This window comes from Apteryx mantelli, chromosome 2 (assembly GCF_036417845.1).
Source record: "Apteryx mantelli isolate bAptMan1 chromosome 2, bAptMan1.hap1, whole genome shotgun sequence".
NCBI lineage: Eukaryota > Metazoa > Chordata > Aves > Apterygiformes > Apterygidae > Apteryx > Apteryx mantelli.
In genome coordinates, this window is record NC_089979.1 from 86,225,708 (window position 1) to 86,238,879 (window position 13,172).

The 13,172-nt window shown below is 36.5% G+C and overlaps 1 protein-coding gene across 2 annotated transcripts in view; it reads left to right on the forward strand.

Annotated features, from left to right (window-relative positions):
• Positions 1-13,172, forward strand: part of CDH18 (cadherin 18) — a 186,081-nt gene that overhangs the window by 116,626 nt on the left and 56,283 nt on the right. For both annotated transcript variants that reach the window (XM_013952442.2, XM_067292404.1), the window contains exon 5: positions 9,436-9,623. In XM_013952442.2, the coding sequence (XP_013807896.1) occupies positions 9,436-9,623 (188 nt within the window). The remainder of the gene's footprint in view (positions 1-9,435; positions 9,624-13,172) is intronic.

Genomic DNA, 13,172 nt, shown 5'->3' on the forward strand with positions numbered 1-13,172 from the left:
GAAGGTTCTCCAGCAGTTAGCTCTCTACATATGCACAGTGTGCATCTAGGCATGGCATTTAGTGCAAATTTCGTTGCCAGTAAAGATGCAGTGTGCACATACACTGCATGTATAGGGGTCCTAGAACCATAACAGCAGCAAATCAAAGCCCATGTCTTCTCTCTATGCAACACCAGTAGATAATGCAGCTACCTCCTCTAGTAATTAGGCCACCATATGGTCCTTTCCATATCCCTAGTTTTAGATCCATATAGTTCATCCAGTTCCTGTGATCCCCACACTTAACCATCAGCATCCCCCCACTCCCCACTGCCGATGACTAGTCCAGAGCCATCTGCCTGCTGATTGACCGCTTGGCTGCTGCCAGAGGAAATGAGCAGCTGCTGAATTTTCTCTGATTTTCTCTTATAGGGACATGTAGAAAGTTGATTTCAAGCCTGACTTCCAAAGAACCCTAATATTTCTGTTCTGCAGAAGATTTATTCCTTCGTGTCCTAAATACTGTGTTTTCTTTCTTCAGAATCAAGGTTACCCAGCCTGGAAATGTTATTTTATTGTCATTTTTATCATTTCTGTGTGGCACAGTTGAATTTTTTGTACTACCATACTCAGTGCTTGCTCCTGCAGGTGGCTCACAATTTAGGATACATTTTTCTAGAATTTTAGTTTACATGTTGCATCCAAGAACATTTCAAGTCTTTGACATTACCAACAATTGTCTTCATATGTGCATTCCAAGATCTCCAAAGACATACATATGAAAATCATGTTATTTGATAATTTTTTTCCAGGGTTGTGGGAGGACCCTTTTTCCTTCTTAGTGGTTATACAAAGCTAGGTACAGAACTAGCTCTTTGTGTAAACAATAGACTCAGACAGGATGAGTCTGAAGTGCTTGATCACTCTGCTGAAACGCAATTACTAATATCTCGTTAAAAGATGAAATAAGTAACGTATATGTTCATGCCAGGGGAAATGAGATGTTCATGGGTGATAGGGAAATACAACAGCCTCCATTAATTTATTTTATGCCTGAAGCAGATATTACTTAAAAATCATATGTAGCTTATTTTTTGTTCTGTTATGAAAGTTGAACCAACATAATGAGAATGAAAGGGTAGAGTTTCGTGAGAAGATCTGAGCATTGTTCATAGAGTTTTCCGTTTGCTGTGTTCTTAAAACATCTGTGGTTAAAATTGAGAGTTTTCTGAAAAAAAAGTGAATTCTTGACCAACATACTAATCTTAACGAACTTTGGACGTCAAGATTAATCCAGAGCATTTCAGTGTATTGTTAAGAGTTCTTAAATGGCAGGTGAACTTTAGTGTAAAAAAAAGACCTAGAACTAATTACTTGTAACCTAGAAATTGTAGCTGGTGATGCTGATCAGATGTAAATAGTATTTCAGTACAGACTTTTAAAATGATAAAGGTATCTACATTAATCAGATTTTTAGTTATATACATAGGGAAAGAAAGGTAGAAAGATTTTTTGGTAAGAATATTGTGTTTAAGATTACTGTAAAAAAACTAACAGTGCAGATCTGTAAAAAAACTAACAGTGCAGATCATGAGAACCATTAGAGCTTTTATAACATAAATTTTAGGATCTGCATTCTTTGATAAACAAAACTGCCATTAAAATTTGGATATAGTACATATTTACATTATAGTCACACTGCATAATTAATGCTATTGGGTATTTTGCTACTCCTTTGTTCTTAATGCTGGAGAATTATTCCAGTTAATTGTGTTTATAAAACGTATGCTCAGGTTTCAAAATGAATGATCAGTGAGTGACATTTCCTTTGTGTGTGTGGTTAGTGTTCAGTGAACTGATTTTCTGGCTTTACAGGGAATCATCACAAGTAAATCTCCAATCCCCCTGACCTTAATTGTTCTTTATTTAAAAATGGCTAAAGTTTCATATCAGAAACTGAGCATACAGTAGGTAAATATGAACTAGCAAGCTTCCATTTTTGTCAGTTTTCAGAGCATGAGTTTTTTTCTGACTTTGTCAGCCAGAAGCCCATCTAAAGGGAGAAAAATGCTTATTACATGCTTGTATTACGTGGTAAGAGTGTGTAACTTGAATGTGTGAGGCTAAGACACAACAGCTGATAGTCTTAAACATAAGGGATGCATGGTGGGTTTTGATTCCTCAGAAGTATTTGGAGTCACCTGCCTAGCGAGGTTGCTGAAACAAGGACGATGGGCTGTTTAAAAAACAGTTTACATCAATAATGTCCTGAGAAAATTGACTATTGAAAGGGACAAGCCTCAGTGATCTGAATGATTTCTAAAATTTCTCCTAGGCTGTACCTTTCTAACATGCTAGAAGCAATCAGTAATCTGTGGTGTGCCTTAAGACATGAACATATGAGATGAGGAGTACAGGACTTAAGAAAGGATGATGTTCATTAAGTGCCTAAGAGAGTTAAGAGATAAGAAATGAAGTATAGGTATCTTTGAGTGCATGCTTCTATGGACTGAGCAAATATTGTTGAAAGTGATTTGTTTGATTAATTGTCTTCTTTTTCTACTTTGTCTGTGAGCAGACAAATATTTGCACAGCATTTGAAGTTAAATCTAACAAATTGTTTTATTTATCACTTACGCTATAGTTTACTTTTCAGTAATTGAAATCTGACATAAGTTTTTTAATGTTGTTTGATCATATAATAGGTTTCATGATATTCTGTTTCCTGGACAGGAAAAGAGCAATTCCCACAATCAGATATCTTCTGTAAAAATTAAACGAAGTAACTGTAATAAGAGAGTATTTAAGTATGCGGTTTAAAAACTCTTCTCCAACAATCATTCATGATACTAAAAGTTGATCACACAATTGTTCATGGAATTCAAGTATAAAGGGCAGCTTGGACAGCCAAAAATACATTTATATTCAAGTCTGACTACATATTTCTAGAAAATGTTCATTTTGTATAATTGGCTTTAGTGTCAGCTTTGTACTTCAACTTTACTCCTTAGAGTAGCGTGAAATCTAGCAGTGCTTTATATTTCACTTAATTGAGTATTGTCTATGAGGATTTCTATGTACAGGATAGATTACTCACCATATATATCATACGTATCAAAATAAAACCATTTTGAAAGGTTCTGTGGTAGAAATAAATGTTTGTTTGTTTGTTTGTTTGTTTGTTTCCATAAGGGATCAAAATGAGGCAGTAATGGTTTGGGGTTTTTTTTGTTTTTCTGAGTGGAGAAGTAGGATTAGGGCCTATCCACTGTAAGAGATGTACCTCAGAATGGCTTTCATTTTCGTGTCCGTTATGAAGCTAACCCCCAATGGGAACACAATCCAAGCTGTGCTAACTCCAGGAAAAAACAGTCCAAATGGAGCAGATTCTCTTTACAAGTGTTGCTGTTGCCCTCTGCTGACCCAAGCTGAAAGATGTAGCCTGAGTCCCCGAGTAAATGGCATAGAATATGCTCAACACAGCACAGCTCTAGAGGCTGCTGCAGATCAAGCCCAACCATTAAGTTGCTCATTAGTGATGATTATGGAGTGCATATGTTGTTTTTCCCACACCATTTGCACAGGAAATGCATAGTCGGGTATTCAATACCTACAGGAAAATACTGAATCTGAAAATCCAGGAAATCCAGCTTTCTTTCTGTTTGCATTTTACCCATGAGTGGCATAAAGTTCACACTTTTTACAAGTCAGAATACTTTTAAATTCTGAAAATTATCCAGAAATTTCTCGGGTACTTTTAGTTACTCTCTGTAAAGGCAAAGTTGCAGGGAACATGAATGAAACTTGTCACTGATTATAATCTTAATCATAAACATAACTCACAAAGTTTGCACTGTGATGTAAAAAACAGGGGTGTGGGGATGCACAAGTCTTCTTCCAGCTAAATAGGTTTGTGGCCTCTAAGAAGGACGTTTTTCCTAAAATTGGCCCAAGAGTACTATATTCTCCAAAGTTTTAAGGCAAGCAGACTGTCTAAGTTTTGAAGATTACTTTAATGTCAGTTATATTAATATTTGCAAATATGCAAAGACTTCACCTAAAGTTCAAATATTTTTCTAGAAAATGCAAAAGAGGTTTTTTTGGCAGTGAAGAAAAGCCAAATTTACTTATCTTAAAAATTTCTTCCTTAGTTTGGTGGTATGAAAGGGATATTGTCATCAGAAAGAATATTCAGAATAAAGGTCTTGACAGTGAAATTCCTTGACTGAGCTGCTGGAAATGTGGAAGTTACTGGCTTCATAACAACCACAAATCAGATTTATTATATTCAAAGTAATCATAGTTGAAGGAAGATGGCTATGTAACAACTATCGAAGAAAGATTGTGAGAAATGAACTTCTAAAAAGCTGCCGTCTCAAAAGAAAATCCAAAATCATGTCTTACATGTAAAGCAAATCAGCATCTGTGTTAATGAAGAATAACTTCACAGCAGAAAACCACCTACCAAGACTGAGCACAGTTCACAATTGAAGCTGCACTATATTTTGTCAGAGATAACTTGCGGTAAAACCTGAGGCATAATTTCATGAACCACAGAAACATGGAATCATGTAGGACCTCCAGAAGGTCATATGACCCAAACCCCTGCTTAAAGCAATTTCAGTTAGATGAGGTTGCTGAGGGTCTTGTCTACTCAGGTTTTGAATATCTCCAAGGTTTCAGATCCTACAACTCTCTGGACAGCATGCTCCAAGTGTTTGACCACCCTCTTGTTAAAAAAAAATAAAAAAATCTTTTATTGAGTTGGCATTGACTGTGTTCCAGCTTGTAACTGTTGGCTGTCATCCTCCCATGATGAAACTCTGAGGAATGACTGTCTCTGACATGTCTGCACCTTCCCATGAGGTAGTTACAGACAGCAATAAAATCTTCACTGAGCCTTCTCTTCTTAAGGCTAAACAAACCCAGCTCTCTCAGCCTCTCCTCATACGTCGTTTACTCTGTGGCCATTTTAGTAGCCCTCCACTGGACTTGCTCAAGTATATCAGTGTCTTTTATGTAGTGGGGAGCCCATCACAGGACACAGCACTCCAGATTGTGGTCTCACAAGTGCAGAATAGAGGGGAAGGATCACTTCACTGGACCTGCAAGGGTGCATTGCTGGTGCATGGTCAACCTGTTGTCCATGAGGATTCCCAGGTCCTTTTCTGCACAGCTGCTTTCTAGCCAGTCAGACCCACCTGGTACTAGTTCATGGGGTTATTCCTCTACAGGTGCAGGACTTTGTATTTGCCTTACTGAACTCCGTGAGGTTCCTGTTGACCCATCTCTCCAGCCTGTTCAGGTTCTTCTGAATAGTCACCCTGCCCTCCTTTGTACTGGCTGCTCCCACCCAGTAGGTGTCATCCACAAGCATGCCGTGAGTGCATGCTGCTTATTTAGTTTATTAGTAAAAACATTAAATAGTATTGACCCCAATATTGACCTCTGAGGGATGCTACTACTAATCGGCTGCCAATTGAATTTTATGCTGATAATCATCACCCTTTGAGGCCGCCTCACTGTCCACTTATCTTCCATATCTCAGCAATTTGGCTCATGACCGAGCATTTATGTAGTTTTAGGTACAAGAGAACTTTATATATATATAGTTAGGATATGGCAGCATTTTACATTAAGGCAATCAGTTGCTATGTTTATCAGCTTGCTAGTAGATAGCCAAAGGAGTCAGTGTGTGAGCTATGTTGTATGAATGAATGCATCTGTTGGTTCATCACCAAGCAGTATTTATCCTCATGTCACTAAAACTATACCTTGGATAAACAAACAGCAATCATGCCAAATATTTACTCTTATTTCTCACTTTATTAGCCCAGTATTATGCCTCTCCTCCCCTTCTTTTCAAGTAACTTAATTTCTATTGTTCTAGAGGACATTGTACCCTAGACAAGTAATTCAAAATTATCTCTAGAATAGATTAATAATTAAAATAAATTGAATAATGTGCTTATTAATAAAGTGAATAACATGCTTGCTGAGTTGCACTGTATACTGTCATGTTTCTCTTTTGGAGACATTCAGGCAGAGAAGTTGCTTTTCTGAGCCTTATAGGTAAAACAGCCTTATAGGTTGCCAGTAGGCTAATTGGAAGAGAAGTAAAGTGTTCTAGAAATCAATAAGTTGGTTTTGTATTATGATGACAGAAAAGCCATATAATATATTGAAAGAAAAATGAAGATTGTTTATATGTATTTGAACTATGTTTCAATTAGCATAGATTAAAGCTTTGCAAAGTGATATCATGTGACCACAAGGCAGGCAAGAGAGGGTCAGATACCAGTGGAGAGAGACACTCAAGGTTCATAAGGGGTTAAACAGGATAGATTAAATAAAGGACTTACACAACAGACTGCACGGGGAGCCCCGGGAACCACGAGGAGGGGTCACTGATGGGAGGCTGCTGGAGGTATGGGTCGGACACGTGGGTTGGACGCACAGGCGGGACACGACTCGTTGTTCGTAAAGGCCCCTTAAATCTAGTAGAACTGTTTCCTTATCTCAGCTGTGCTAACCTTGAGTAGCTACTGCCCGGGAAGCAGCTAGACATTGCTGACAAAAGGGAATATGCATGCCTGGCCCTGATGGGAATTTGGTCAGTGTGTAGTTTCACACGCTGGGGTTGCTACCACGTACTCTGCCAGTCACTGACTCCTCGCCAGATCTTCCGCAGGTGTTCTTACTACACATCACTATCCTATAAAGTACATTAACTGGAAAAGAGTATCAGTTTGCTCATTTCCTCAGCCAAGTGAATGCATCTGAGAGAGTGTTGACATAAAATTTGAAAGCCAAATCAACCTCTACAGAATCTTGATCTGTGATCTGCTGGACGGATCCTCTAGAACAATTTAGAGCAGCTTCAAGATGGTGTGAAATTCCTGCTGTTACACCAGCTCTTGGAAGGCCACAATGCTTGGAGTGTAGGAACCTGTTCAACTCAGGCAGATTTGGTAAATTCTTGCTAGAGAATGGTGCCTGATCCTGAGCATTCCTGAATCCTCAACAAACTTTTAGGTAGTTTGAGACAGGGAAATAGGTTAAAATAAGAATCATAAATTCATAGTATTCCCATTCCACATCCCTTTTATTCTTAATCCTATCAAAATTTATTTAATGCCCAAGGAAATTTTCAGTTGATCCAGTTCATCTAATTTACAGGAATAAATTTTGCAACTACTCAGTATTTCATAAGGACATTTCCAGTTTTCACCTCTAGTCTAAATAAATGTCAATAATATATTTTCTCGCACCTTCATGTTGCTGAATTTTATCCTCTTAAGTGTTTGTTGATTTCAGATAGTATTGCTTGTAATTATTAATTGGCTCGTGTCTGTACAAGATATCTTCAGGCTATTTCTATGAAGCAGTGGTTAAATTCTCATTGAGAAGCATTTCTGATTTCATGATCTGGCAATTTTTAGTTTTTAACACTATTCCTTTCATTACATCATTTTCTGAAACATTTCAGTTCTACAGATACTAATTAAATCATGATTTCAAATGTGTATTTTGCTTGAGATTTTAACATTTCAGAAAATTTAAAGTTGGTATCTGTAAAATGTTGTTTTAAACAGATGGCTAACACTTAGGGTGTGATTATAAAGCACAGTGTAGTGTCATGTGGATCTATTTGAACTAGCCTGAGTATTTGGAAGTCTCTATTTAGTTCACCTCATCTTACAGCTTTAACACTTCCAGTTCCTGAAGTAGCTTGGTTACATCTACGTGACATATCTTTGTGACCTCACTCTTTTCCTTTATAGGATGCATTAGTCAGAGCAAAAGTGTCAAACACATTTCACATTTATTTTAACAAGAAGTAAACTCCAAAATGCATCTCATCCCATCACTATGATTTTATGTATGAAATAAAACAACCAACAGTATGAAAGTGTCAGCTGACACCATCTGTAAGCATGAAAAGTTTCAAAAGAATGCACTTATTTTGAAATTCATGAAGATGGCTTTTATATGCATATCAAAGAATTAACTATGCATTTTAGTTTAATCAACTTCTAATCAATTTCCCTGTTACATCACTGTTGGTAATTTCTTTTTTACATGATTAATTCTACTTTTTGTGCTGTTCTGCTGGACAGTTCTTGTTTCCCTTGAGAATCCCCTAATGTGTAGTAACTTATTTTCTGTTTTAGATATGATCACATTTCTCTTAGTGTTATACAGTGTTAAATAATGGATATTTTTACAACTGCTGGACGTACAGATTGGGAAGAAGAGAAAAATTCCAAATGCCCTTGTTTCATTCCACTGAGCCATGGAACGTTTCCAACATTAGGAAGTGAGCACAGAGCTCTGTAAAGAGTTTCTTAAGATTTAAAAATATTCATGCTACAGTGACTCAGAGCTATGCTATCTTATGTTAAACACTGTGTTGAAAAAGATATTTAAAAGTATAAGAATTGGAAGATTCTAGAGTTACTGTAGTTTCCCCCCCTACTCTTGTATTAACTGATCCTCGCTTACAAAGTAGTCTTGCACTTTAGAGAAGGTGTGATCCATAAGCATACTGTATGCAGCTTGTTGGCAAGACAATAGTTGCTTTATAGACAGTGCGATGAGCCATTTTGCATATTAATTGGGGCAGCAATTATTTTGACTAATTTTTCCAAAAATATATTCCACTTTCTAATGATTAATCTGTCAAGTTATACAAATACTGAAGGAAGGTCACAGTTGTTATGGGTACTTTTTATGGTGAGAACTGTGGAATGCATTTAAATACCTGTTATGTTCATTTTCCTTTACCATGGATACCAATCAATATTTGTTTGCAAAGGATTTTTTGCTGCCACAAAAACGCTGTAAGGTAACAATGGTAAAATATTAAGGATTTATTACATCTTTCTGTAGAAAACATACATGTTGATTCAGTGCTGCAAAATCAACTGATTGGACTTTAAAAAATAAACTATGGATATAGCATACAAAGACTTTTCAGTTCAAAAGAAATGTTACTCATTTGACTGCATTTGATGGTAAGTTGCTGAAGATGTATTTTTTTTGGCTTTGGAGAAGATGTACTTTTTAACATGGTGTGAAGTTAACTTCAGAGATAATTTCCTTGTTACATGATGAACAGCAAAAATGACTGAAAACTGAAAGTTTGCATTAGGTAATTTTGATTTTGAATAAGACATCCATGTAAGATGCAATTTCACTTTGAATTCGTTCAGGAATCTGTATATGTTCATAGTTTTTATTTCTCAGCTTTGTATATGAAGTACTGTTCCATTGACAAGTGGAATTACAAGAAGTGTATCAAACACATAATGGTTCCATAATTTAGGCATGCCTAAATTTTTTAGCAGCAGCTTTCCCTCTTTAGGATTAACAATGTGCCCTCCTGATTACTTCAAAATTCAGTTCTTTAGTTTGTTAGAAAATATCATCCAAATTCTGTTCTTTTTTCCCCAGAACATTACCAGCTGTATGTCCCTGAATCAGCTCAAGTTGGATCAGCAGTTGGCAAAATCAAGGCAAGTGATGCAGACACTGGCTCAAATGCAGACATGAAGTATACAATCATGAACGGTGATGGCTCTGGTGTGTTCTCCATATCCACTGACAAAGAAACACGGGAAGGAATTCTCTCCCTTAAGAAGGTAAGCAAAAGACTTTGGAAGTGTCTCTGTGTATGTAATTAAAATGTTAAAGAAGAAGAATGCCGAAGACTGCCAAACAGGCAGATGCTATGATGAAAATACTGTTTTAATATGTAAACCTAACAGATCATGAATTTAAGCAGTACAATGTGCTCTACAGTGCTTCCCTGAGACACTTTAAACCTTTGCAGGAAATGGACTGAGAAAAGAAATTCAGAAAAGAAACAATTATTTAAAACTGACGTGCTTTTTGAATGGCCATATTTAATATTTAACTAACTTTCAAATGCAGTGAATGAAACTAAAGCTTATTGGATTGTTTATTGAAAGGTTTTCTTCTTTTTCTGAATGATGGTTTTGCTTATGAAACTTCTTGGAAAGAAGTGAAGTTCAGCTGGAAGTAGTACTGTTGGCTCCAAATTGCCTGAATCTTGACCTAGAAAGTTCATTTGTGGCAGTGAATGTATAATTCAGTTTTCGCAGACTTTTATTCCTTGACTTACCTGCCAGCTGGCATCTAAGGGGTCAAGTATTGTACCCTGTGTAATGTGCATACCCACTTGCTTATAAAGGCACAGAACATAACTTGTGTATAAGCCATCACATTTTTATCATTTATATGAATTCCTATACTTATACTAGTCTATTTAAACTATTAATTATAAAGCCTTCTTGCCATTTAGTCATTCTTAACTGAATTCCATACACAAATTAATTCTACAGATAATTCCATCTCCATATTAAGTCCTCTGAACTGAGTTCATAGCATATGTTTCCTGAAGTTTATGCTAATATTCTGTGGCAAAATTTAAATTTAGTTTAATATCAAGAGAACTGGGTTATCATATTTAAGCAATTATTTTTTCAAAACCTTTCCAACAAGGGGAAATCCTTTCTGGATTTCAATTTTCACTTGGACTAACAGACATCAATTAGCAATTCTTATGTGGATTTATTGTTATTGAATCTTGTAGGCATGAATTATATCTTGCAGCCTAAAAAATGAAAATGAATGTACATTTATATTTTGGTAATATGTGTGCTGGGCCTGGCTGAAGGTAAGAGAAATGAAAACCAGAAGCTCTGAAAAAGAAAATATGAGAAAGGAGAATCCAAAGAAAAACATTATAAAGAAAATGCATTTTATGTCTGAATAATGTAGGTATGTATGTAAATTTTTATTTTACATTTAATATAAGATTTTATCACTGAATTTATGTCACTTTTCATAATAATTTAAAAATGGTTCCTGTCTCTCCCTGTACTATAGTGAGCTTTAATTCAGAGGGCATTTTATAATGTTTGGGTAATATCCAGCTATTTCACTGACATGAAAGTAAACTCTGCCTTTATACCAGTGAAATTACCTCATATTTGCTTTGAGGTAACTAATGCCATAATCTGTTATTTCTTATCCAAAATGAGCATTTTTCCATGTAAAAGCTCACCATTGCTGTTGCTTAATAAACACATATATGCAAATTGAGAACATGAAGAAGAAATGAAGAATTTGTAGCATAATTCATACCTCAAATGTGTAGAATCAGGTTTTGTAGTGGTTTTGTCAAACAAAATAGCGTGAGAGAAATTTTCACTATAGTTTAGAATATGGCAAAAGCATTTGTTACCAGGTCTTTTCTTATGCATACATATGACGGTGATTTGAGACAAGAAGGAGTGTGCTTTGCTTAATGTTATATGTCAGTTGAGCTGAAATTCAGCACCTCAAAAACAGTTAACTTGGCATCCCATACCTCCATTCTTCCCTCAAAGAACATCCCCTTGTAGAGTACTGTACAAAAAGGTGATCTCATGGGTCTTTTATCTTTTATTCTCTTTTGCTCTGATCTTGAACACAGTTTAACACATATTTTACATACTATGTGCTGTAAGTATTTTTAATTTAGACTGGCTTTGAAGTTTAATGACTTCAATAGCCTAGGTGTAATGCGTAATATATACTAATAACATAATCAGTTTTGTTTCATAAATCAGGTGCAGTAGCTTCTATAACAGTAAGACAGAATGATTTCTCCCCTCTTAATACTTCTTTTGAAGAATATACTGTAGGCACATCAGAAAAGCTAGGTCTAAATATATTAACTATGTCTGAAGCCCAGAAATGCTTCTCAAAATTTCATGAAACTTTACTTGTTTGAAGTTCTGATGCAAAAATTTAATTTCTTAGAAGCTCCATGCTAGGCTGGTCAACATAATTGCAAAGTCTGCAAATGTCAGAAGGAATCTTTTTTAGCCTCATTTTGTTCTGTACTTTCACCATCTCTCTTCTTCACGAGCCCCATGAAGCCACCCTTCAGTCTCAAAAATCCTTTTACACAGTGTAGGTTGCAAACTCATGGAAAGTTTCACCTTTGCCTCATGTGATTACTTGTTTGAGTGGGAGATCAGAGGAATACAAATCAAAAGCAAAACAAAATAGTACAGTAAAAGCCACTACTTCTTTGAATTCTTCAGAGAGTAAGTGGTCAGCATGTTCCCCCTTGCTATGGCTTTTGGAGAAAAAGTATTCTATAATGTTACTAACCTCAAATCAGCAAGTATCAACCAGGCTTCCCAGAAAAATAGTCTGAACAGCCCATGTCTTCCATTTTGTATAATAAGCCTGAAATGTTCAGGAAATAGGTACTTCATGTACTTATTTCTCATGAAACTCTGCTGCTCCTTTTGGGAGCCTGATACGAGAAATGTAAACTGCAGTATGTTGACTAACACTTTTGCCAGTTAGCTCCGTGACTGGTTGCTTGAGCTACATTTAGTATTTTCAGGCTTGCATGAAAATCAGAATCACTGATCCATATGTACAGGAAATATGTGCATGTCTTTACAAGCCTTACAATTGTGTCCTTACAGTTTGTGTGTTTGTTTCTTTTGGAGGGAGCAAGGGGTAAGAAAGGACACAGCCACCTTTCTTTTTGGTTACTTGGAGGTACATGAGTCCTGTGGTGAATCTGATGGAATAGTGAAATAGTTCCTTTGGAAATATAAATTATTTTGAATTATTGAATTATTTTGAATTATTTTGGGCCAAAACCTTTGCTAAATTATAGCAGAATTATCAGATAGATTAGGTATTTTAAACTGAATTTTATGCTTAATACATTAAATCCAAAAAGAATCACAGAATCACAAAATGGTTGAGGTTGAAAGGGACCTCTGGAGATCATCTAGTCCAACCCCCCTGCTCAAGCAGGGTCACCTACAGCACATTGCACAGGACCATGTCCAGACAGCATTTGAATATCTCCAAGGATGGAGACTCCACAGCCTCTCTGAGCAACCTGTTCCAGTGCTCTGCCACCCTCACAGTGAAGAAGTTTTTCCTCATGTTCAAACGGGCCTTCCGGTGTTTCAGTTTGTGCCCGTTGCATCTCATCCTATCATTGGGTGCTGCTGAAGAGTCTGGCCCCATCCTCTTTGCACCATCCCTTCAGATAGTTATACACATTGATAAGATCCGCCCTCAGCCTTCTCTTCTCCAGGCTGAACAGGCCCAGCTCTCTCAGCCTTTCCTCAGATGAGAGATGCTTC